The following is a 23943-nucleotide window of genomic DNA, read 5'->3' on the forward strand; positions in this document are numbered from 1 at the left end:
AACCCATCGTGACGTTCCTTCAACGCGCCGTGTATGGCCAGCATTACCACCCTGACAGCCTTTGCATGTCTCTCTGAACCTTGTCTCACCTCAAGGCATTCTGGGGGATGTAGCTTCCAAATAATTTCACTGGGCTCCGTTCATCATGTGTCGGCTGTCACAGATGCCAGTGCTACACATAATTTAAAAATATATACTCAGGTGGGATATCTCATATGAAGGACACCTGCTCATTTAATCAATTATCAGCTGTAAAACCAGACTTTGGATAGTATTTTGCCCACTATTGCAAATTGGTGCAACCCAGCATGAAACCTCCATTCCCAACACACACACACACACACACACACACACACACACACACACACACACACACACACACACACACACACACACACACACACATACACACACACACACACACACACACACACACACACCCTGCCTAATCACTGCTCCCTTTTACCCTCATAAATCACTTTCCATGTTGCAATGTAGTATACATACCCTGAGCATGATACCCAAATGATGATGTTATGTAAAACTTACCTCTCCTTCCAGTTGATGACACCAAGAATTTGCCTGACCAGCAGGAGAAATTGGATCGGGTGCACCAAGGACTTGATGACCTGATTCATGACCTGGAAGAGTTCATGACACGGGTGAGACATTGGCCTCTTTCTCAGCCATAGTTGATCCATTGTACACCTCTAACTCTAACAGTACTTAGCTATTCTTACTTTATATAGTTTATTCTGATTTACCAATTCCTTCTACCTCCTATCTCCACTATTTGTGAGTTTTCACTGTCTTTTCCATCTAATTCTGTGTTTTACTCACATACTGCTTATTTCAGCAGCATCCATTACAGAAAGACCTGGATCCAAAGCTGAGTCAGATGTCAGCAAGTGGTGACCAGGTGGAGAGCACTACTGATAATAGGCTACAGCTGGGTGACTTCAGGTGAGAGAGGAGACCAGGGGCACAGAGTCTCTATGTATTCTCCTCCGGGAGATGCACAGCCCATCCTCAGCACCATAGTGCCATAATTCATTGCATTAAGTCATGGATAGTGAACATTCTGATTAAATTAAATATATAACCCAACCCCCAGACCACAATGTAATCCCACACCAGAGTATTCTTAAGTAATTGTATTTATTCACTAAATCCCTCTCCCCTTGTTCTTGTGTAATTTTATGTTGTTAAACAAGTATGTCTTATTTGGCCTACAACCGCGATGCTACTACTGCCACTTATATAAATACAAGTAGTTACAGTGATACCTATATTATCACTTTTCTAACAAAGGGGCCTATTCATCATCAGAGGACGTATGGTTAAGTATTGATCTCACTGCGAAGGATACTTACAGTGCATCCAGAAAGTATTCACAGCGCTTCACTTTTTCCACATTTTGTTATGTTACAGCCTTATTCCAAAATGGAATAAATTAATTTTTGTCCTCAAAATTCTAAACACAATACCCCATAATGACAACGTGTAAAAAGTTTTTTTGAGATTTTTGCAAATCTAATTAAAAAAAAAAAACCTAAGAAATTACATGTAGATAAGTATTCAGAGGCTTTGCTCAATACTTTGCTGATGCACCTTTGGCAGCAATGACAGCCTCAAGTCTTTTTAAATATGATGCCATAAGCTTGGCACACCTATCTTTAGGCAGTTTCGCCCTTTCCTCTTTGCAGCACATCTCAAGCTCCATTAGGTTGGATGGGAAGCGTTGGTGCACAGCCATTTTCAGATCTCTCCAGAGATGTTCAATCGGATTCAAGTCTGTGCTCTGGCTGGGCCACTCAAGTACATTCACAGAGTTGTCCTGAAGCCACTCCTTTAATATCTTGGCTGTGTGCTTAGGGTCGTTGTCCTGCTGAAAGATGAACCTTCGCCCCAGTCTGAGGTCAAGAGTGCTCTGGAACAGGTTTTCATCCAGGATGTCTCTGTACATTGCTGCATTCATCTTTCCCTCTATCCTGACTAGTCTCCCAGTTCCTGCCGCTGAAAAACATCCCCACAGCATGATGCTGCCACCACCATGCTTTACTGTAGGGATGCTATTGGCCTGGTGATGAGCGGTGCCTGGTATCCTCCAAACATAATGTGGTAACCTTGACTTTATGTGGTAAGTAAAGAGTTTACCTTGTGTGTTGTGGTTCAATCTTCACTCGACTTACGGAGAGGTGAGAGTAATGGAAGCAGATGAAGGGGTGACGAGGCAGCTTGTGGTTTTTATTTTGTGAACACAGGTTTATTAGAGAGTCGGCAGGGCACTTGCATAAATAACACTCCGCATTCAATGAGGCAGCCTTTGTATTGCATCAGTGGGAAAAACATCAATAATGAGATTACACATAAAAACAATGGCATTTGCACGGCACCATACGGATTGGTGTAATAATACTTCGGCAGTATGACCATACAATGTAAGGCAACTTTTACGCTACTATTCACAGTTGAATTCAGTATTGAGCATACATTCTTATCTCAAACGGTTGCACACTACAAGAAAACAATTCAGCAATGATTTCAGTACTAAACTAACAGTTTCAATGTCCAGATGACCTTAAACACAAAACACTGTATTCCTACCCATCTTCGCTGCTGCAGCTGGTGGAGCTCTTATAGATCAGTTTAAGTTGACCATGGTACTAGTCCCACTTAGTGTAACGTTTGTTAGTATTAAATCTGGGAGGGAAGAATCGCCAATGTGTATATGGAAGTCCTGTACACAGTACAGCAATTCAGTCACTGAATGTTAATTCCACTTTTCTCTCTATAAGCACATTCAATTCTCAGGCAATCAGGTTATTCAATATTCCTAAACAACTGTTACTGTAAAGTGTCCCGCAGTTCTATCCCAGGTTGAAGGGCTATATTATCTCCTTTCAGTAGTGTATTCCAGCTTTCAAGTATCAAAGAATCACTGTGCTGTGAAATAGGACAGTCTTGGTGTGATCCGGAAAACATGCAGGGTAAATATTGGTGAGCTTGGTCAGTGAAGCAGATAACTCCTATATACTGAAAGTGAAAGTAACACTGAGGTTCTGCTATTTGCAACAAGGTATGAGAAAGTCCAGTACTACTGAGTGTCAGTGCAGCTCTGCCTGTGGTGCAATCAATCTTCCACTCACCACTCCTGTAGTTACCTCTGGTGCAAGGCTATGTAACTTCTCCACTGCTGGAGCTGTATGTCTACACTGCAGTTAATCGGTGGCCATCTTGTGGTTGGCAGCATGGCAACTCAAAGCAAGTGTTGCTGTTGGCCTGTGGCCATCTTGTGGTTGGCAGAAAAAGTTATAAATCACAATAGGACAGCGCCTTCTCTTATAAGTAGTATAACAAATGAGGGTGCTTTGAAGTTACCCTATGATGGCTGCTGCTGTGGTATGGCGCAGGGAGGATGATTACCCTGTACTGCGTGTTGCCACTGTGGCTGTGTACCTCCACGAGCGGCTCTTGCTGCTGCGCTGGACGCCTTAATGGTGTGCTGCTCTTGGTCCCAACTTCCCACTGCTGTGGCTCACCTGACCCGGTCTATCTTCCGCGGGTACCCGGCGTCCACGCTCCCGGCTCGGCTGCTCCACACTCCACTAGAGCTTTGCAGCTTGACGGTCTCTGCCCGCTGTCCTCGTGCTGCATGCCACACTTCTCCTCAGCTCCTGGCACGCCCTCTATAATTCACCCTCTTCTTCGCGGGCACCTGACCACACCCACCGCTTGAGAGACAGGACAGGCTCATCCAATCAGCACCAGCTGTCCCCTTGCTTCACACGTGCTGGGGAGATATGTATTAACTCCTTACTTGCCCAAGGTGGTATTAACCCCTCACAGTCCTAGGGGTGTCCGTTTCATGGGTGTCACAATAACACCTGGCATTGACGCCAAAGAGTTCAATCTTTGTCTCATCAGACCAGAGAATTTTGTTTCTCATGGTCTGAGAGTGCTTTAGGTGCATTTTGGCAAACTCCAGGCGGGCTGCCATGTGCTTTTTACTAAGGAGGAGTGGCTTCCATCTGGCCACTCTACCATACAGGCCTGATTGGTGGATTGCTGCAGAGATGGTTATCCTTCTGGAAGGTGCTCCTCTCTCCACAGAGGAATGATGTAGCTCTGACAGAGTGACCATCGGGTTCTTGGTCACCTCCCTCACAAAGGGCCCTTCTCCCACGTTCGCTCAGTTTAGATGGCCGGCCAACTCTAGGAAGAGTCCTGGTGGTTCCCAAATTTCTTCCATTTATGGATGATAGAGGCCACTGTGCTCATTGGTACCTTCAAAGCAGCAGATATTTTTCTGTACCCTTCCCCAGATTTGTGCCTCGAGACAATCCTGTCTCAGAGGTCTATAGACAATTCCTTGGACTTCATGTTTGGTTTGTGCTCTGACATGCACTGTCAAGTGTGAGACCTTATATAGACAGGTGTATGTCTTTCAAAATCATGTCCAAACAACTGAATTTACCACAGGTAGACTCCAATTAAACTGTAGGAACATGTCAAGGATGATCAATGGAAACATGATGCACCTGAGCTAAATTTTGAGCTTCATGGCAAAGGCTGTGAATACTTATGTACATGTGATTTCTTCATTTTTTTTTTTTTAAATTTGCAAAAATCTCAAAACATTTTTTTTACACGTTGTCATTATAGGGTATTGTGTGTAGAATTTTGAGGACAAAAATGAATTTATTCCATTTTGGAATAAGACTGTAACATAACAAAATGTGGAAAAAGTGAAGCACTGTGAATACTTTCTGGATGCATTGTAAGTATCCAACTCGTAGTGGGGGATAGTTTACACCGGACCAATTCATCATTGCTCCAGTGCGGAGACAGCTGCTCGTAGTATCGTAGCTACAGAAGTATCTGCATTACTTACCTCTTCCCCGTCGGCCCAGCTACGCATGCGTGACCCGAGCTTACGCATGCGCACAGCCGCCGGGGAGTCCACTCGTATCCCTCTTCGCATCCCCGGAAACTCCTTCCCATAGAAAAGAGCGGGGCTACGAGAGCAAGCACCGTCTGCAGATGGCGGTTGTTCTTGTGAATAAACTCCAAAAACTTTCAGTGGACTATCAGGGGGTTCTATAGAACCCCTGATGATGAATGGCCCGATAACTAAAATAGTTTCTGCATGGTTACCGGTCCTTTAATCTTTAATGAATAGGCCCCTATATCACTTATTTTCTTTTGACTTTATGTATTAAATATTTCACTAATTAGTGGATCCTATCATCAATATAAAATTATTTGAATAACTATAATAAAGATTATCAGATCATACTAGTAGTCCCTAGCGCACTACAATAATAGAACTCTCAGAGTTTCTTTTTTATAACACAATTAGGTATATAAACACTAAACACCCCACTACCACACTGCAAATTGGAGGCATGGCAAAAGCCAATCAGGCCATTGTCAGGGATGGTTAGCGGTATGGCTAGAGAGGAGCGAACCATACAACCCTGCTCTGCAGAATGTTTTCCTTACTTCCAAATGACCTGTTCTGCCTCATAACATTACACATGCTGTAATGTCATTCATCTCCAGGCATGGCTAAGTAATATGCATGTATGAGGTAGCGCTATGAGGACGACAACTGTAGGAAGTGATGGGACTGGTTTCATTCTCTGTCTTTTTATTTATTAGGGAAGCGATTCCTGAGGGAACAGGTTATGGGGACATGTCAGGCTCCCAGAGCTGTGGTGACAGCCATATGCAGGACATCCCTAACCATTCTGCCATTCTGCCGGGTATCACTCCCTCTTCCCCTCAGGAGGAAGATAATGTGGTGGGTGGCCTGAAGGTAAGAGAAGGCAAATATTAATGAGAAATAAACCTGATACATTGTGATCACTATACTGTTATTTCTCTCCCGTTACCATGTGTTACAGCTTACTATATGGCCTGATTCATAGTTAGGAGCATATAAAATATGGAGCAATTTGCATATTGGCAAAACCATGTTGTAGTGCAGGTGGGGAGGGTTTATGATGTGCAGAGAGATATATAATTAGGAAGAGGTGTCTCCTATAGGTGTGTCCATATACATCTATCCTCCATGCGCTACAAGTCGCGCCTCACATAACGCAGGAGCTCCGTGCGCCTCGGTAGCGCTGAGCGCCTTTTGTGTGACTCTTTACCTTCAAATACGTGTTATTCGCACAGAGATGTGACTAGATAGCACAAGCAGCTTCTGCTGATTACAATGATATGCAGCATGCCTATGTTCTCTGTGCCTCTGTGGGTGTATGTACATGTGTAACGCTATGTTACAGTGTCAGTGGCTGGTGTGATTAGAAGGGCTGTGTAATACACAAGGAGGCTAGATATATGAGGACACATCTGTAGCTTAATGTTAATGTCAGTGTAATAAGTGCTGTCCGTTGTTTGCTCATTACAGGCAGAATCAGTCTGTATTTTCCCTGCTAGTAAATAAATAAATACATTTGCACCCTGATGCATTGTAACATGGTTTATTTCAAGAATTGCCCCAAATTTACTTTATTTGCTTATAACTCTGAAATAGGATCTGTGGAGTTATATAATAGTGTCCGAGTTTCAGAAACAGAGCGATTCCGGCGATCTTGGCTACAAATGTAAAGTGGCAATAATATAGAATTACATTATTCCCACTTTAAATCTGTAGATGAGATCACCAGAATTGTGCTGCATCTGGAAACTCAGACCCTATTTTGTACCCACTGTGGGGTCTATTTAGTAACCTTATACAAGGCTTTTCTCCAGCATTTTAGATGGAGAAAGCCTAAAATATAGAGAAATATTGTTTGTCTATATTTAGTTTAGAGAAAACTGCGGATAAATCTATGATTCTCCGTCATTTGCTTGTGCAGCTCCCATAGGTGACAATGGGGGCTATACATTAACACTATTTATATTGCTGAGAGAAGTGATGCTTCTCCCAAATACATAATAACTTCCCTAGATGGGGCCATGTCTCCTGTCACTGGGGAAGAGCAGGGAGGAGACATTTCTCTTCCTGCTTTCGCCATCAGGACCCACTCTGCGCATGTGCCAGGTCAGACTTATGTTGCCTTTATCGCATGGTCTGTCCCAGCAGATTTTGCATATTTTACTAAATAAACCCTTAAATGTCCTCTCTAACCCTGTATGATTAGGCATCTCTTATCTTCTGCAACATAAACTATAGGTGCAGCTCTTTATTCCCCCAGAATCTGTGTTATCCTACTCCCTACTCTCTACTGCCCACATTTTCCCATTCTATGCTTCTTACTTTACTTTCCCTCATTTTACCTCTAACCAGCACCAGCAGGGACAGGAGGATATCCATGCTATGGATGGGAAAATCAATGATAGCAGGAAGGATTCATATAATCCAGCCATTCACACCAAGGCTGGTAAGAAATAATCTATTTACTCATCATAAAGGGAGAGTACAAAGTAAGGAAGGTGTAGGAGAGGGGAGAGAATCCCCACAAGTAGTGTTACCATTGCTTCCTTGGTTTCCCTCTGTGGGAGGAAGGAGCCTATACAGAGGCGTCTTTATTATGGGTACAAGGTGTGCGGGGCACACAAGCCCTTCGGTCCAGGAGGGCCCACACCGCACACCCTGCACCCATAGATAATTATACTTACCTCTCCACCGATTCCCGAAGTGCTGCTCTACAGGGAAAGTAGGCGCGGGTGCCATTTTCCTGGAGACCCGCGCATGCGCAGTAAATTCTGGCATGAAGCCAGAATCTACAGCGTTTAGTGCCGCTGAGCCGCCGACAGAGAGGAGGAGGCCCAAGCGGAGGCTGCACACGGGCCCCATCCTCTCTTAAAATGCCCCTGAGCCTATATAGTAATTTCCCCACATTTATAATAATTACACATAGGGATGAATTTCCCATTTGAAAGATACCTACTCATGTCATAAATATTAAACAGTAAAAAAGTTACAGACACATGCAATCCAGCATGACTCCTCCATCAACCCGCCTCTTACATGCACACACATGTGCACATACATATATAGATATAACCTGCCTAATTGCCCCAGCCTTTTGCCCTCCCAAAGAAATTTCCATGATGCACTGTAGCATAAGGATCAGTAGGCATACCCTGAGCATGCTACCTGACTAATGTTGTTATATAAAACTTACTTACCTCTACTTCCAGCTGATGACACCATGAACCTTCCTGAGCTGCAGATGAAGCCATACTGGTGGCTTCGTGACCTGGAAGAGGAGATAAAACAGGTGAGACATTGGCCTCTCTCTCAGCCTCAGCTGATCCATTCTACACCTCTAACCCTCACAGTACTTAGCTACTCTTACTTTATATAGTCTCTTCTGATTTACCAATCCCTTCTTCCTCCTATCTCTACTGTCTGTGAGTTATCACTGACTTTCATACAATTCTGTGTATTACTCACATACTGCTGCTTTCAACAGGAACAGATACAGGAAGACCTGGGCCCAGCAGTGAGTCAGAGGTCAGCAAGCGGTGACCATGCAGAGAACACCATTGTTAGGAAGCTACAGCTGGGTCACTTAAGGTGAGAGAGGAGGCCAGGAGCACAGAGGACCTCATTCAGAGTTGGTCGAAGCGGCCGCACGGTCGTACACCAACGATGTTTGCTACACTGCGCATGCGTAAAGTTCTCAATGCGCGTCCGCAAACTAGCCGCTACGATCAGAAATTTCTCTCTCCTTGAACACAGCTAGGTCGGTAGTTTGAGTGACAGAATGAGGCGTTTGTGGGTGGTAACAGGGGAAGGTGCTTGAAAACAGGGGGGTGGAGATCCGAATGCAGGCGTGCCTAATTATGCGAACGGCGTTTTATGGGAGTGCATACGGTTTATGGGAGTGCATAATTAACAAAGTAGCGTCATGGCACATGTGACATGGGAGGTTTTTACACTGACATGATCGTAGAGCTTAAGAGAGGGTATGGTCAACCTTAAGCTCTACGACCAGTTCCGATGGTTCCCGATGGTCTCGATTAATCCTTATATGCCCGGAGATGACGTGCAATGCGTACGAGAAGGGGGCGTATTTTTTGGAATTCCGGCCGCTTCCTCCCCTTGGTCGGCCAGCTACCGATCCGAACTTAGGGACGCAACTTGCGAGGGAATCATTTGCATATCCGGCCCCTTTTCCCGTATGACCTTGCGGCTGCTTCGACCGACTCTGAATGAGGTCCAGAGTCTCTATGTATTACTATGACAGGTACAGAGGAGAACTATGTAGTGAATTGGAAAAGTGAAGTAAGAAACAGGAAAGTGATAATGAAACTTAGAAGACATTATAGTGAAAGCTAAGGACAGATATTCGGCTGGGAAGAAGTATGTGAGAGAATGAAGAGAGTAGGAGAAGCCTTACCGTAGGTACACACTAGGACGACAGCTTGGCAGTCCTAGGAAAGAGATAATGAAAATTAGAAGATCTAGGCGCCTATTCATCAAACGATAAATGGCCAGGTAACCATTGTTTCTGCATATTTAGGTTTACAGGGCCATTCATCATCAGGGGTCCCAAATGCATGGCTGCAACTAGGGGGACGTGGGTGGACTAGGGGGCATGAGCCCCGGGTGCAGAATTTAAGGGGGTGTGCATACCGTTGTTGGTGGCCGGGTTGCAGCAGGTGTGGATTTGAATCCACACACCCATACCTGCAGCCAGCCACTCGCAACCGTTAAGAGACCCAGTGCCCTCTGCTGTCATCCTAATGTGGCTGCTTGTGGTGCTGGTTGCGAGCCAATTGGAGCTGGTGGACCGGCAGCCAATCAGGAGCAGCTGCCGATCCATGACCTCCGATTGGCTCGCAACCGGTGCCTCATTAGAAAGATGGCGGCGGGCGCTGTGACTCTCTTAAGGCAGGACTGCAGGCAGCTGACAGTAGGTCGTGCATGTGGCTTTATATGCACATCTCCTGGGCTGCTGTGAGAGGAGAGGTGAGAGGCTGCAGGGAGAGGGGGGCATAATGGTGAGAGTGACATTACTGTGTGTGCAGGGTGTGAGGGTGCAGACAGAAGGCAGCAAACTGTGTTGTATAATTTTGGCAGGCATTATTAGTGTAATGATAAAAGCATTAGGTTCACAGCTCTGAATTCACATAGCTTCAAATTATCGCTGGGCATTACTGTGTGTGCCATAATGATGTGAGGGTAATTGCTGTTTGTGGCATAATAGTGTAAGGGGCATTACTGTGTGTGGCATAATGGGCGTGCCAAATTACTGCCTTGCCCCGGGTGACAAAACTCCTAGTATTGGCCCTGCCAAATGGACCACCTGATATTCAGCAAACTCTGAAAACTGAAAGTTTGCGGAGTTTGCTTGCGAGAACAAGCGCCATCTGAAGAAAAGGATAGGAAAGAGGAACCTGGAGGGAGGAGAAAATCTTCCTGGACAGTTTTTACCACTGCATCTGAGGACTCAGGGCCCGATTCACTATGGATCGCTATTCTGCTTATACGCATGCACTGCAGTTGCAAATATCAGCGTTGATATTTAAATGTTTGCATTTGCATTGCAATCGCAGCCTGACATAAGGGTGCCCACTTCCCTTACTCACATCTGTATACTTTGGCAACATAGAGAAACAATCGGTAACATCGGACCCATGCGCACCGTTAATGAAGCTCAGACCTTACTCAGGAATTGTTTCTGCACACGCCATGAGACCTCAGGCGGCGTCTGGTATCGCAGTGGCTAATTTATGCATGCCCAGGCAATGGCGTTGCAACACCCACAAGCGGCACTTCCTGTCAATCACTGTCCCGAACGCAGTGGCTAGTTCGCGCACACACACTGCAATGCATATGCATACGCATTACGCAATTGACCGATTGCATGTGTATAAGCAACTGCGTTCCTTGCTGAATCAGGCCCCTCAGTCTGTAGGAATAGCAATTTTTCTACCCTTTCATTCAGGGGCAAAATGGGAACTCAAAGTGACTCTGGAAATATAATGAATGTGGCCTCATGTAGGCTGAACCAAATCAACTGTAGGAGGAAGCACAACAAAAGTAGATGGAGTTAATAAGACTTTTTCCCATAAAGTACAGAAAAAAAAAATGTAGTCTCTCCCTAGCTGTCCAAAGAGCCCAGGGCACAGGCAGGGTTCCCAGGAGTCATCTGTTGTCATATTGTTCTGCTCAGGCTCAGCAGATAGACTGAGCTCACCAGCTTATTTGGTCCACTGCCATTGCGTCATCAAGATGCTGTGATGGCCCCTCCCCTGTGTGAGGTCAAAGGAGTTCTGTACACAGGTGAGATCTCTACTACCTTATATCACCTCTGTGTACTGGTGACCCAGGTTCGGTCCTTATTTAATGGACATCCACCCAGCAACCTGGGCTTGATTATTACAAGTCTACCTTGCCTTGGTTTTCCATGTCTGAAGTGCTCCAGTGTATCCCGACTTTCTGCTTGATTCCTGACCAAGTTCCAGCTTGCTACTTGTGTACTAGTTCAGTAATTTCCATGAAAATATCTATACCCAAAACTTAGAGCATACTAGTAGCTAGAGATGCGATCGCCGCCATTTTCATTCCGGCTGTGGACAGTGAAGAGGAAGGAGGGGGCTGTGATCGCTGTGCTGATAGGGGCTGGCTTCTGTTGTCACTTGTGTCAGGGGCTGGCTGCTTAATGTCCATAGGGGATGGCTGTTGTCCATAGGGACTGGCTGGCTGTGCTGCTGTGTTGTCTAGAGGGTGTTCACTGCTCTGTCCATCAGGGGTGATCTTCATCTTCACCCCCAGTGTGAAAAAAAATAAAAAATATTTTTTTCTGTGTGTGTGCCTGTTAGCCACACACACCTAACACGTGGCTGCTTACACTCTGTTGCATATCTAGGTGTTATGGTCACTAATGTAGCAATGTATGTTATACATGTCCTTGTCCTATTTGTATTGTAAGTCAGTCGTCAAATTATTTGTTTATGTACTTTGTAAGGCACTGCGGAACACTTGTGGCGCCATATAAATAAAGGATAATAATAATAATAATCAGCAACATAGCTGCGCAGGGGTGCTGCCTGTGTCATTTATCAAGAGGCTGCTGCCTCGTTTTGGGGTGCTCTCCCCCCCAAAGTGCCAACATTTTTTTTTAATCAATCAATAAGTGTTTTTTTTCTGTGTGTCTGCATTAGCCACACTTATCACCAGCAACGTAGCTGCACAGGGGTGCTGCCCATGTAATTTATCAAGGGGCTGCTGCCTCGTTCAGGGGTACTCCCCTCCCTTAAGTGCCCCCCCCCCAAAAAAAATGAATCACTCAATCAATAAAAGAGTTTTATTGATTGCTGCTAGCTCCGGAGGAGGAAGAGAAGGACAGCGTTACCTTCTCTGCCCTGTCAGCGACTGATCTCCGGAGGTGGAGGGAGAGAAGGAGAGCGCTATCAGCGCTGCCTTCTCTGCCCTGTCAGCAGCCGCCGGGCTGCTGTCAGGGGTGTGTGCGTCTTCGTTGGGCTGTCCGATCACTGCTAGCAGTGATCGGCCGGCCCACAGGGAGGGACAGTGTGCAGTGGGACCACAGAGATTTCCTGACTGGTCGTATCAGATACGACCATGTCAGAGAAAGCCCAGTCTGGTATGGTGGTATATGATACGACCATGCCAGGAAAGTGGTTAAGAAAAAAAGTTAGCTTTAGAGAAACAAAAAATTGGCAATATACCATTCACTACATGAAGTGGCAAGGAAAGGATAAGGCCTTGGCCCTTATTTATGACTGGTGATTATAGTTGTGATGATTTAAGACCTTCTGCTTGTAGGAGAGGTACAAAAAATTTTTTTATTGTTAAGATGAGTTAGACACCGGAACCAACTGTGTTCTCCGAAAAGTCACAGATCCCAGAGGAGAGTCCAAGTGTGTCCGCGGTTGCCATGTGTGAGCCTGACGTTTATAATACTGTACTTGAAGAGGATCCTCCTTTCACCATTTGTGTGCCTTCTGCAAATGTGGGGATGAGCAGCACAAGTCAACATGCTGACGTAGAGATCGAGGATGATTTTGTGGAATTGCATCAGGAGGATGAGGAGGATATTTACGTAGTTGGCGATAAAAACAAGGATGATGAGGATGTTGATGATGATGAGCATGTTGATGGTGAGGATGTTTGTGTAAAAACTGTAAATCAGGCAACAGTTGTTGCCCATGGTGGGAAAAATCCCATTGTTGCTATGCCTGGACAAAGGACCAAAAAATCCACTTCTCATGTGTGGGAATATTTCCACCCAAATCCAGACAACCTTTGCCAAGCCATTTGTAACCGTTGCCATGTAACAGTAAGTAGAGTTAAGGACCTTAACCATCTAGGAACCTCCTCGCTGTTACATCCCTTGCAGCATATTCATCAATTTGGAAAGGGTATTTCAAATTCTGAAACTTTGGGGACAAGAAACCGAACAACAATCAGTCCAGTGTCACCTAGCTGCTCCCTTCTATCTGGATCCAAGCGCCTGTAATCTCCACCACCAACACCTGCATCATCATCAACATCCTCATTCGTGATCGGAAGTAGTCCATAAGATTGACTGACTCCTCTCCTATCCGTGGTTCCTCAGAAGGATCCTTGAGTGCTACACCTGTTGCTGCTGCTGGGGGTGGATCTTCATCCCAGAAAGGGACCAATAAGACTACTACTAGTAGTAATTTAAAAAAAACAATTGACTATTAAACAGTTCTTTTATAGAGGAAGTAAGTATAACAGCTATCACCCAGTTTCACAGCGGATCATTGATACCATGACGGCTGTGCTAGTATTAGATAGTGAAATAATAGAAAATGAGGATGATAGTGTGGAGGAAGTGCAAAAGGAGAATGAGGGGGAAATTTGTGTCCTATCTGATGCTAATGAGGATGTTAATGATGAGGATGTTGTTTGCGTAAATCAGCCACCAGAGGCAGCAGTTCAGAAAAGCCACATCTTGGGTGTGGAATTAATTTAATTTAAATTCTGACAACAGTTGTTAAGGTATCTGTTCCATTTGTAGAGCCAAAGTTAGCAGAAGAAGGGTCGTTAACTATCCAGGCACCTTCTCCCTGTTACATAATTTGGAGCGAGTTCATGCAATTTGTTTAACAAAATTATAATAATTTGTAAATTAATAACAAGCAGTCCAGTATCAGCTACCAGCAGTTTGGACCAGCACATGCAATCTCCACCACCAACACCCTCATCATCAACCTCCTCCTTAATAATTGAAGGTAGTCCTTCCAAAAAATGTTGTGTGGGGTCCATACAAACCAAGGAGTTCAGCCACGAAAGTGTCAGTCCTAGTCGCTAAAGTGCTTGGTTTGTTAATCTGTGCATGTCATTTTTAATATCCCACATAAGAGTGGGTGGGAAGGACAATTCCGTCTTGCACCTCTTTTCTTTACATTTTGCACAATTTGGGGCATTGCCGACTGACATTATTATAAAATATTAATTTGCCATCCTGCCTGACACTGCTGTGTGGCAATGTTTCATAGATACCCTATATTTTTTTAAAATGCCATGCGTTTGTGCCGCTGCACTGTTGCTTACTTTAGCCAGCCAGCTCGCTGCAGCCTTTGGCCTATATTGGTGAAAAATAGTTAAATCAATATTGTGAGCTGTGAGGTGATTAAAAATGCATGGAAATACTTAAAAATGATGGTTATTAAGGTTAATAATACTGTAGGAACAGAAACAGGCCCAAATTATGTGGTTTTAGCTGTTTATATAATTTTTTGGAAAAAATACAGATCCAAAACCAAAACACAGGGGTTGGCGCACATCTCTACTAATAGCATATGATGCAAATCGCAAAATATTGATCACCATCAGTGGTGTATCTATAATAGGTGCAGGGTGTGTGGTGCACATGGGCTGACATCCTGCACCCATGATCTTCAATACTTATCTCTCTAAAGTCCCCTTTTCCTGCATTTTGCACATGCAATGTAGAAAAATGACATGAAAAATAGCCACTGCTCTTTTTTCCCAAAGAGCTATGTATGCGCAGTAACTCTTGCACAACGCCAGAGTCTACTCACTCACATCTGCCTATATGCAAGCTATAGAGGAGGTGGCCCATTTGGACACTGCACATGGGCCCCTTCCTCTCTTAATATACCCTTGACTTCCATACAATACAGAGAGCATGTTGGTGACTGTTATACAATTATAGGGATTGTTATACAATATAGGGAGAATCCGAGTGACCTCCATACAATACAGATAACATCCTAGTAACCTCCATACAAAATAAATAGCATCATGGTGACCCTCATAAAATACAGATAGCATCCTTGTGACCTCCATACAATACAGGTAGTAACCAAGTTTCAATAAAGAAAGCATTCTCTTGATTACCATACAGGGTACAGAATCCTAGTGACCACCATACAATACCACAGTGTTCCCCAACTCTAGTCCTCAGGGACCCCTAACAGTGCATCTCCTAATTGGAGCACAGGTGTATTCATTACTGGCTTACACATTTTAAAAGATCCACATGTGTAGCTAATTATTTCAATAGTGATACTGAGGAGATCTGTAAAACATGTACTGTTAGGCATCCATGGAGACTGGAGTTGGGAATCACTGCAACATAGAGAGCATCCGATGTACTGCCATACATTTAGAAAATTATTGTGATGGCTATACAATACAGAGAGCATCCTAGTAATTTTTATGAAACACAGATTCCATGGTCATCCATTATGATCCCACATTTTCCTCTCGTCACACATTGTGCCAGTTCATGAGCCCTCATATTGATTTTCTCCCATATTATGGGCCCCATTACTATGGCCTGGCCTAATCGCTGGAGGCGTGGCCATGCCCCCTTAGAAAAAAAACAATTTGCAGCTGTGCTGTGCTCTGGGGAGGGGGATGCTGTAAGCCTCTCATCCCAGCACAAATCCAGGCTAGGGGGCATGATCAGTATGATTGCTCCCCCCCACAGGCAGAGGAGCGGAGACTGCAACAGTCTCCCTGTCTCAAACTGCAGAGCAGCACACAGCAACACGTGCTGGGCTGCTGACAGGTAAGAGGGAGGGGGCTACATCGGGGCCCCCCACCAGGCTCCTACAACAAGCCCGGGTAATATTAGTACCCACCCCTCTCCCTCTCCGCGCCTCTGTCTGTATTAATTCTTATAATATCATGCCTGCCTATATGTTCACTTCAAATCATGTCACCAGCTTTCTATTGTCTGTAATCCATATCATGTCTCCCCTGTACTGATGCTCCCAACACCTTTCCTCCACATATTATATGTGCTCTTTTGTTTTGTCACGGTTTAAGATGATGATTTTCAAGGTGCCGCTAAATCTGAACCTATTAATGATTCTTTCTTTGATTTCCAATGTGGGTATGCAAAATCAGTACACACACTGTGGTAGCAACAATGTCTGCCACTACTGGTAAATACTGTATGCTGTAATTATGGAAGCCTCTTAGAAAACACCATTTACCTTATAGCGGGTGGCTTCAAGTCTTTGGACCAGGTGATGGATTCCCAGGCTTAAAAAAAAGTGTATACCTGTTATCCATGCACCATACCAAATAAATTGTCCTTCGTATCTGCAGAGTCTGCAATAGTCAGCAAGGCTCTTGTAAATCTCACTTGTCGTCTTACAACTAAGATGAGGTCATTTTTATCTCACAAGACTTAAATGCTTCACAGCCACTGTCAGCAATGACTGTCTGTTATTGTCTTTTCACTAATGGGACCACCCACTATAAGGCAGAAGCGGCCTAATTGGTCTTCACAGACGAGCCAACGGGTTACTTTAAAAAAAAATAAAAAAATAGGATGTTTCAAGCAATCCCATGATGTCATGGGGTATCATTGGCCTACTGGCAAAACTCCCAGTAAGGTCTTCCAATAAATATACATATTCAGGGTTATACAGCAACATGTAACTTTATTTACAGAAGCATTCATTCACTAAATAAAAGACACACACACGGCAATGTTACTGTTATGCTTGATAACATGTTTGTTTGTTTTTTAAGCCATCTATATCAGTTTTGGAGCAAAATGTAACCTATGACCCACTAGATGTAATTATTCCATACTTACCTACCTTATCTAGCCTCTGGTGAGATCTAGAGGAGGTTCAGGTGGGTGGGGCAGAGGCATGGCACTGCAAATTTTGCCACCATCGCCTGCCCCCCACCCCCTCCCACAATGTAATGCCGTGATGTACTGTATCATGTTGTCAACAGTGGCCCTGCCCACTTTTTCCTGGGTAATTTAAAATAAATGAAACAGATAAACATAAAGATAAACATAAACCCAATACCACCACCTCCACACTGCAAATTGGAAGCATGGCCAAATCTGCTCAGGGCCATTGCCAAGGAGGCTTATGCTGGGCATACACGGCCACATAAAATGTCTGTCAGACCGACAGACATTTTATCTGTCAGCCTGCCAGCCGCAGAGGTCGCCGGCATACACTGTGAGATTTCTCTCACAGTGTATCAGCCCGACATCGGCGCTCTGCCCCCAGGGAGGAGACATTTCCCTGTTCCTTCCATAGGAAGGAACACAGGAAATGTCTGTCTGTCGGCTGCTGCTGGGCATACACTGCCCGATGCAGCCGACAGTTTATCGGGAAATATCGCATCGGACGGGCATGCTGGACAATCCGGCATGCCTGACCGAGCAATATTTAATCCTCGGTCGCCCCCCCACACGCTACAATTATTGGGGCGATCCGCCGATATCAGGCGGATCGCCCCGATAATTGTAGCGTGTATGGCCAGCATTAGTGACATGTCTACAGAGGAGCAAAATGTTCAACCTTGTTCTGCAGAATATTTTCCTTACTCCATCAGAACTTATTTATTGTTATGTATTTCACATCTCTCCAAAATGTCCTGTTCTACTGCAAAACGCTACATATGTTGTGGTAACTTTGCTTATCTCTAGGCATAACTTAGTAATATGCAAAAGTATGAAAGATTCCAGCATGCAGGGGTGTTGGGGGGCAACATAAAATCGCTCTGACACACCTGTCTCCATATAACGAGGCCCCACCTCCCTCCAACTTACCTGTTGTCCGGGCATGCAGGGACTGGAGCGGTGGCTGCAGATGGTCAGGGGCTGTGCTTTATAGCAATAGGCTGCACAGCCCCTGCACCGCACGGAGGAAAAGGTGTAATGTGCAGCGTTATAAAGTAAGGACCACACATTACATCTCCTCCTCCTCCATGCAGTGCAGGGGCCGTGCAGCCTATTGCTATAAAGGACAGCCCCTGACCGTCTCCTCCTCCTCCATGCAGTGCAGGGGCCGTGCAGCCTATTGCTATAAAGGACAGTCTGTAGCCACCGTGCCTTTCAAATATTTTAAGGGGGTGAGCCGCTACTTGCCCCCCTCCCCCCCCGTTCAGACGCCCATGCCAGCATGTATAAGGTGGAGCTATGAAGATAATGACTGTGGGCCTGATTCAGCAAGGAACGCAGTTGCTAATACGCACACAACGTGCTGATTATTGCGTACTGCGCATGCATTGCAGTGTGCATTTACGAACTAGCCATTACCATCGGGACTACAATTGCAGTGACTATGCAGACCCATCGCAGTGATTGACTGGAAGTGCCGTTTGTGGGTGGTGACAGGGGGGGGGGAAGGTCGGCTGAACACAGAGGTGTGCCAGTGCCGTTGCAGGGGTGTGCATAAATTAGCCACTTGCGATGCCCTACGCAGCCTAAGGCCTGATAGCGTGCGTGGAAGTTAGCAATTTCTGAGGAAGGTCAGGGCTCATGCAAGTGTGGGTGAGGCTGCGATGGTACTCCATTGTACTGATGTTTCACAGTCTTGCTAAACATTACGGATGTGTGCAAGATAAAGTGGGCGTCCTTATGTAGTGCAGTGACGGCATTGCAATCACAAAGGATTAGCATACTAGCGCAGTGAGACTGCATGCGCAATCGCTATTGCATTCGCAGTTGTGTACCGCAGTGAATCTGGTCCTGTGTGAGATGTTAGGACTGTTTGATCCTCTGTGTCTTGTTTATTAGGGAAACAATTCCTGAGCCCACGGTTTATGGGGGTAACTGCACAGAGAACACCAATTACCGGTCTAACACCAGGCTACTGAATATCACTCCCTCTGCCCCTTTGGAGGAGGATAATGTGCTGGGTAACCTGAAGGTAAGAGAAAGGAAACATGAGTGATATAATGGGGATATAGGCATCTTACATGTATAAATCTGTTACATTTTGATCACTATAAATATTTGTTCCTGTCCCTTTACCATATTTCTCTTGCTCACCATAGCCCTCATTCAGACCCGGTCGCAAGCACTGGGCGATCGCAACCAGGTCGATGTTTAGGCCCTGCGCACACGCAACGGCCGCACTGCGCGTGTGCAAGCCCCGGAGCAAGAGAGAAATTCTCTCGCTCCGGAGCTCACTACAAAAGGGGCGGCTGTCGATGGTGATTAACAGCTCGACCCGTTTTCTAGGCGTAGCAGGGGGGTGGTTTCACAAACGGAGACGTTCATTAAGGAACACCTGCCGTTTTGTGGGTGGCTGCACTGACATCATCAGTGATGTCAGTGGGGAGCTTCCTGCTCGATCAGAGCAGGAAGCTCCCTGGGGCTTGCGGTTGCCAAGACCCAACCTTAGGGTCTCATCGCAAGCCCCGATGGTCGCGATGGTCTTGACCATCGCGACCATCAACTTGGTCGGTCGCTAAAGCTAGCGATCAGGAGGCTGCACTTCAAACCACAGGTGGCCGCCCTTATTCAGAGCGACCGCCTCTGAATGAGGGCCTATATGTCCTATCTTACCCTGCTTTTAGGGCATCTCCTATTACTGTAACATAGAGCTACAACTATTTATTCCCCCATAGCCTGTGTTATCCTACTCATGTCTCTCTACTGTGCACATTGTCCCTTTCTATGCTTCTTATTATACTTTATCTTACATGTAACCAGCAGCAGCAGAGACAGGGGTATATCCAAGGTTCTCATGGGAATATCTATGAGAGCAGGAAGGAGTCATATATCCCAGCCATTTACACCAAGACTGGTAAGAAACAATCTATTATTTACTCATCATAGGAAAGTTGTAGGAGATGGGAATGTTGAGGGGGAAGAATATATTCTCTAACATTTACACACAGTTGGTCACTTTATAGAGGCCCCTCTGGGAGCGGGCAGCCACTTTGGCAATGTGCGCTGTGAAGTGGGCATTATGGGGGGTTATGATGCTGCAGTCGTATTATGGTGGCTCCACCCTTCGCTATACAATACCGTGATTACTGGCACTGTGCACCAGGTGGTGTGGTCACACTGATGCAATTCAGAACAAAATGCATCAAAGACCACCCAGACCACCCATGTCACTCAGGAAGTGGGCAGCCTTATGGTCAACTTCCTGGAGACTTACCCATTCTTCTGGGCATCCGGTAGAGCCACCTGAGATTCAGGAGTCTCCCTGATGATCCTGGAGAGTAGACAGGTATGTTTTTACCATTGCATCTGTTTGGGAGGAATTTCCATAACCTTATGAATATATATATATATATAGCTGAATTTCTCATATGAAAGATACCTGCACATGTCATAGTCAATCAGTTGTAGAAGAGTTGAAAATGGTTGCAACCCATCATGACTCCTCACCACCACACCCTCCCACACACTCATGTACACATATGGGGATATGTAAGGGTTACCGGCAGTCGGGATCCCGGCGGTCAGAATCCTGATACCAACACTTGTTGGTTGGTATGCTAACCCTCCCCCTCTCCCTACCCTAACCCTCCCTTCTTGGTGCCTAACCCTAACCTCTCCTCCTAGTGCCTGAGCCTAACTTCCCCTTCTAGTGCCTGAGCCTTACCTCCCCCTCCCCACATCCTAAACCTTACCCTCCCACTAAGTGCCTAACCCTAACCCCGCATCCTAACCCTAACACTCCCTCTAACCCCCGATACCTTTGGGATGCCAATGGTCGGTATACTGGAGCCGTGATCCCAACTGTTGTCGGGATTCCGGCGCCGGTATTTAGACCATCGGCATCCCATACATATGACATACCTAATTGCCCCAGCCTTTTTACTCCCACAAAAAACATTCCATGTTATAATATAGCATAAGGATCAGTAGGCATACCATGAGCATGCTACCTGACTAATGATGTTACTTATTTACTTCTCCTTCCAGCTGATAACACCATGAACCTTCCTGAGCTACAGATGAAGCCGTACTGGTGGATAAAACCGGTGAGACATTGGCCTCTCTCTCAGCCTCAGCTGATCCATTCTACACCTCTAACTCACACAGTACTTAGCTATTCTTACTTTACATAGTCTCTTCTGATTTACCAATCCCTTCTTCCTCCTATCTCCACTGTCTGTGAGTTATCACTGACTTTCATACAATTCTGTGTATTACTCACATACTGCTGCTTTCAACAGGAACAGATACAGGAAGACCTGGGCCCAGCAGTGAGTCAGAGGTCAGTAAGTGGTGACCATGCAGAGAACACCATTGTTAGGAAGCTACAGCTGGGTCACTTAAGGTGAGAGAGGAAGCCGGGAGCATAGAGTCTCTGGGCCTCATTCAGAGGTGGTCGTAGGATGCAAGCGGTCGCTCAGAAACAGGGCGGCCGCTTGCATCCTGAACGGCTGCCTCCATGTCGGTCGTTAGGCTGTGGGTTAACACCCACAGCTCTAACGACCACTAAGGGAGATGGTCGCGATGGTCAAGACCATCGCGACCAACGGGGCTTAAGACGAGACCCTAGGGTAGGGTCTCGTCAACCTTAAGCCCCAGGGAGCTTCCTGCTCTGTTTGAGCAGGAAGCTCCCCACTGACATCACTGATGATGTCAGTGGGGACGCCCACAAAACGGCAAGCGTTCCGAAAGGAATGCCTCCATTTGGCCAGGCACGCCCCCTGCCCGCCCAGCAAACAGAGCGAGTTGTCAATCAACATCGACAGCTCGCTCCGTCTGCTTCGAGCCCGCTAACGACGGGTCATCCGTCATTAGCGGGGGCTCGCGCATGCGCACGATGGAGCAGTCTCCGTCGTGCGCATGCCCTGTGGACCAACATCGAGTCGGTTGCGAGCGCTCATCGCTCGCGACCGACTCTGAATAAGGTCCTCTATGTATTACTATGACAGGTACATAGTAGTGTAGTGAATTGCAAAATTGAAGTAAGAAACAGGAAAGAAATAATGAAAATTAGAAGACATAATAGTAAAAGCTAAAGACAATATGGGGCTGGGAAGAAGTACGTGAGAGAATGAAGAGAGTAAGGGAAGCCCTAAGGTGGGTATACACTAGGACGACAGCTCGGCAGTTCGGCTGATCCACCATCCTATCTTACAATTGGTAAGTGCATACACACTTTCCAATTATCTGCCCGATGTGTCATGCCTGAAGTCACAACTGGGCGGGCATTTACTTGTGCCCACCCATTTGTGATGTCAGTCACCTGCGGCCTCTGCAGCAAGTGTACACACAGTACGATGAGCCTTATTTACGTTATTATTTATTTCACACCTCTCTGAAATGGACTGTTCTGCTGCAAACCTCTGCTCATCTCTATGAGGATGGCGACTGTGAAGTGTTGGGACTAATTTGAACCTCTGTGTCTTTATATTTATTAGGGAAACAATTCCTGAGCGATCAGGTTATGAAGGCATGTCAAGCCTCCAGAGCTGGGGTACCAGCCGCTTAGAGACGATCCGTTACCGACATTGTAGCAGGATGCCTGGTTTCACTCCCTTTGCCCCTCAGGAGCAAGATAGTGTGATGGGTGGCCTGAAGGTAAGAGAGAAGAAACATGAGCAAAATAATTAGTATATATGCCTGCTACTATCAACTGCAACACAAGTAAACACCTGTTACATTTAGATCATTATAGCAGGGTTTCCCATCCTCTGTCCTCACAACACCCTAACAGTCCAGGGGGTATATTTACTATGGTTCGATTTTGATTTCTGTTCGATTTTGGTTTGCTTTTTTATGAAGGGATTTACTAAAGGCCAAATTGAATGTCAAATCAAACAGAAAAAGGAATTTGCAATGAAATGAAATGTTTTGACATAGAGGACAATAGGATCCCTACATTTACTAACATTTGTAAATCAAATGAAAAACAAACTCAAATCGAACTGCAAATCCCCAAATTAATAGAACAACTTCATGCATTCGCTTTCAGTATGTTCAGTTCAGTATGATCAGTTCGATTTGACAATCAGCCAATGAAAGGCTCCCACCATTGAAGTCAATGGTGAGAAACGCAGGGTTACTAAAGGTGAGTATGTGGTTCCAACCATTGGCTGACCTCTCTCAGCCAATGAACACTCAGACACGGCCCTACAAAGGGAAGAGCAGAGTCTGAGCTCTTCATTCGGGAGGTAACAACCATCGTGGTTGTGACCTGTTGCGTGGCTCAGGTTTTCTCGTTTTTTTTATGTTACGAAGACCTAGGATGCCTACAGGGAGAAGTGGGCCAGTCCAGGTAATGTAGGTGAGTATGTGTGAGTGTGTATGTATGTATTAAAACGATACACTTCTGTCACTGTGTGTGTATTGTTTATTTAAATATTTCTTTACAGGTGAACTACAGGTACCAGCGGGCCCTTAATGGCCCTTAATAGCCTGCATGCTGGTACTTGTGGTTCTCCAAGTACCAGCATGTGGGGGAGGCTTGCTGGGACCTGCAGTTCTACTCGTAAATACAATGTTTACTACTCTCTTTTTACACTACACTTACACTATCATGCCGCCACCCACCACCCACGGGTGGCGGGGATAGTTCCGGGCTATCAGCCTAGGCCTGGTGTGCCCTGGCAAGGGGGACCCCTTTATTGGGGGGGGTCCCCAACTCCCCAGGGATCCCTGGCCTGGGCTCAATAGCAGTCAGGAGTAATGTTTTGGCTGGAGAACCCAGTGATAGGGTTTCCCTGGCTGTGACATTACTCCCCCCCCCCCCCCCGGTATGAAAGAAAGGGTCCGGTGC

The 23943-nt window shown here is 45.7% G+C and overlaps 1 protein-coding gene across 3 annotated transcripts in view; it reads right to left on the bottom strand.

The window, feature by feature from the left end:
• The window catches only part of LOC148480612 (transcription factor 15-like), a 137718-nt gene that overhangs the window by 55867 nt on the left and 57908 nt on the right, over nt 1-23943 (bottom strand). The window contains exons 2-4 of one of the 3 annotated variants that reach the window (XM_088454131.1): nt 9363-9396; nt 8146-8216; nt 550-641 (exon numbers count right to left, since the gene is read on the bottom strand). In XM_088454131.1, coding sequence (XP_088310257.1) covers nt 550-641; nt 8146-8216; nt 9363-9396 — 197 coding nt within the window. Of the gene's footprint in view, nt 1-549; nt 642-5649; nt 5816-8145; nt 8217-9362; nt 9397-23943 lie in introns of those variants that run through there. The other 2 variants (XM_088454130.1, XM_088454132.1) reach the window with 2 other exon arrangements.

This window comes from Taudactylus pleione, unplaced genomic scaffold, assembly GCF_031769625.1.
Source record: "Taudactylus pleione unplaced genomic scaffold, aTauple2 ptg000609l, whole genome shotgun sequence".
Taxonomy (NCBI): Eukaryota; Metazoa; Chordata; class Amphibia; order Anura; family Myobatrachidae; genus Taudactylus; species Taudactylus pleione.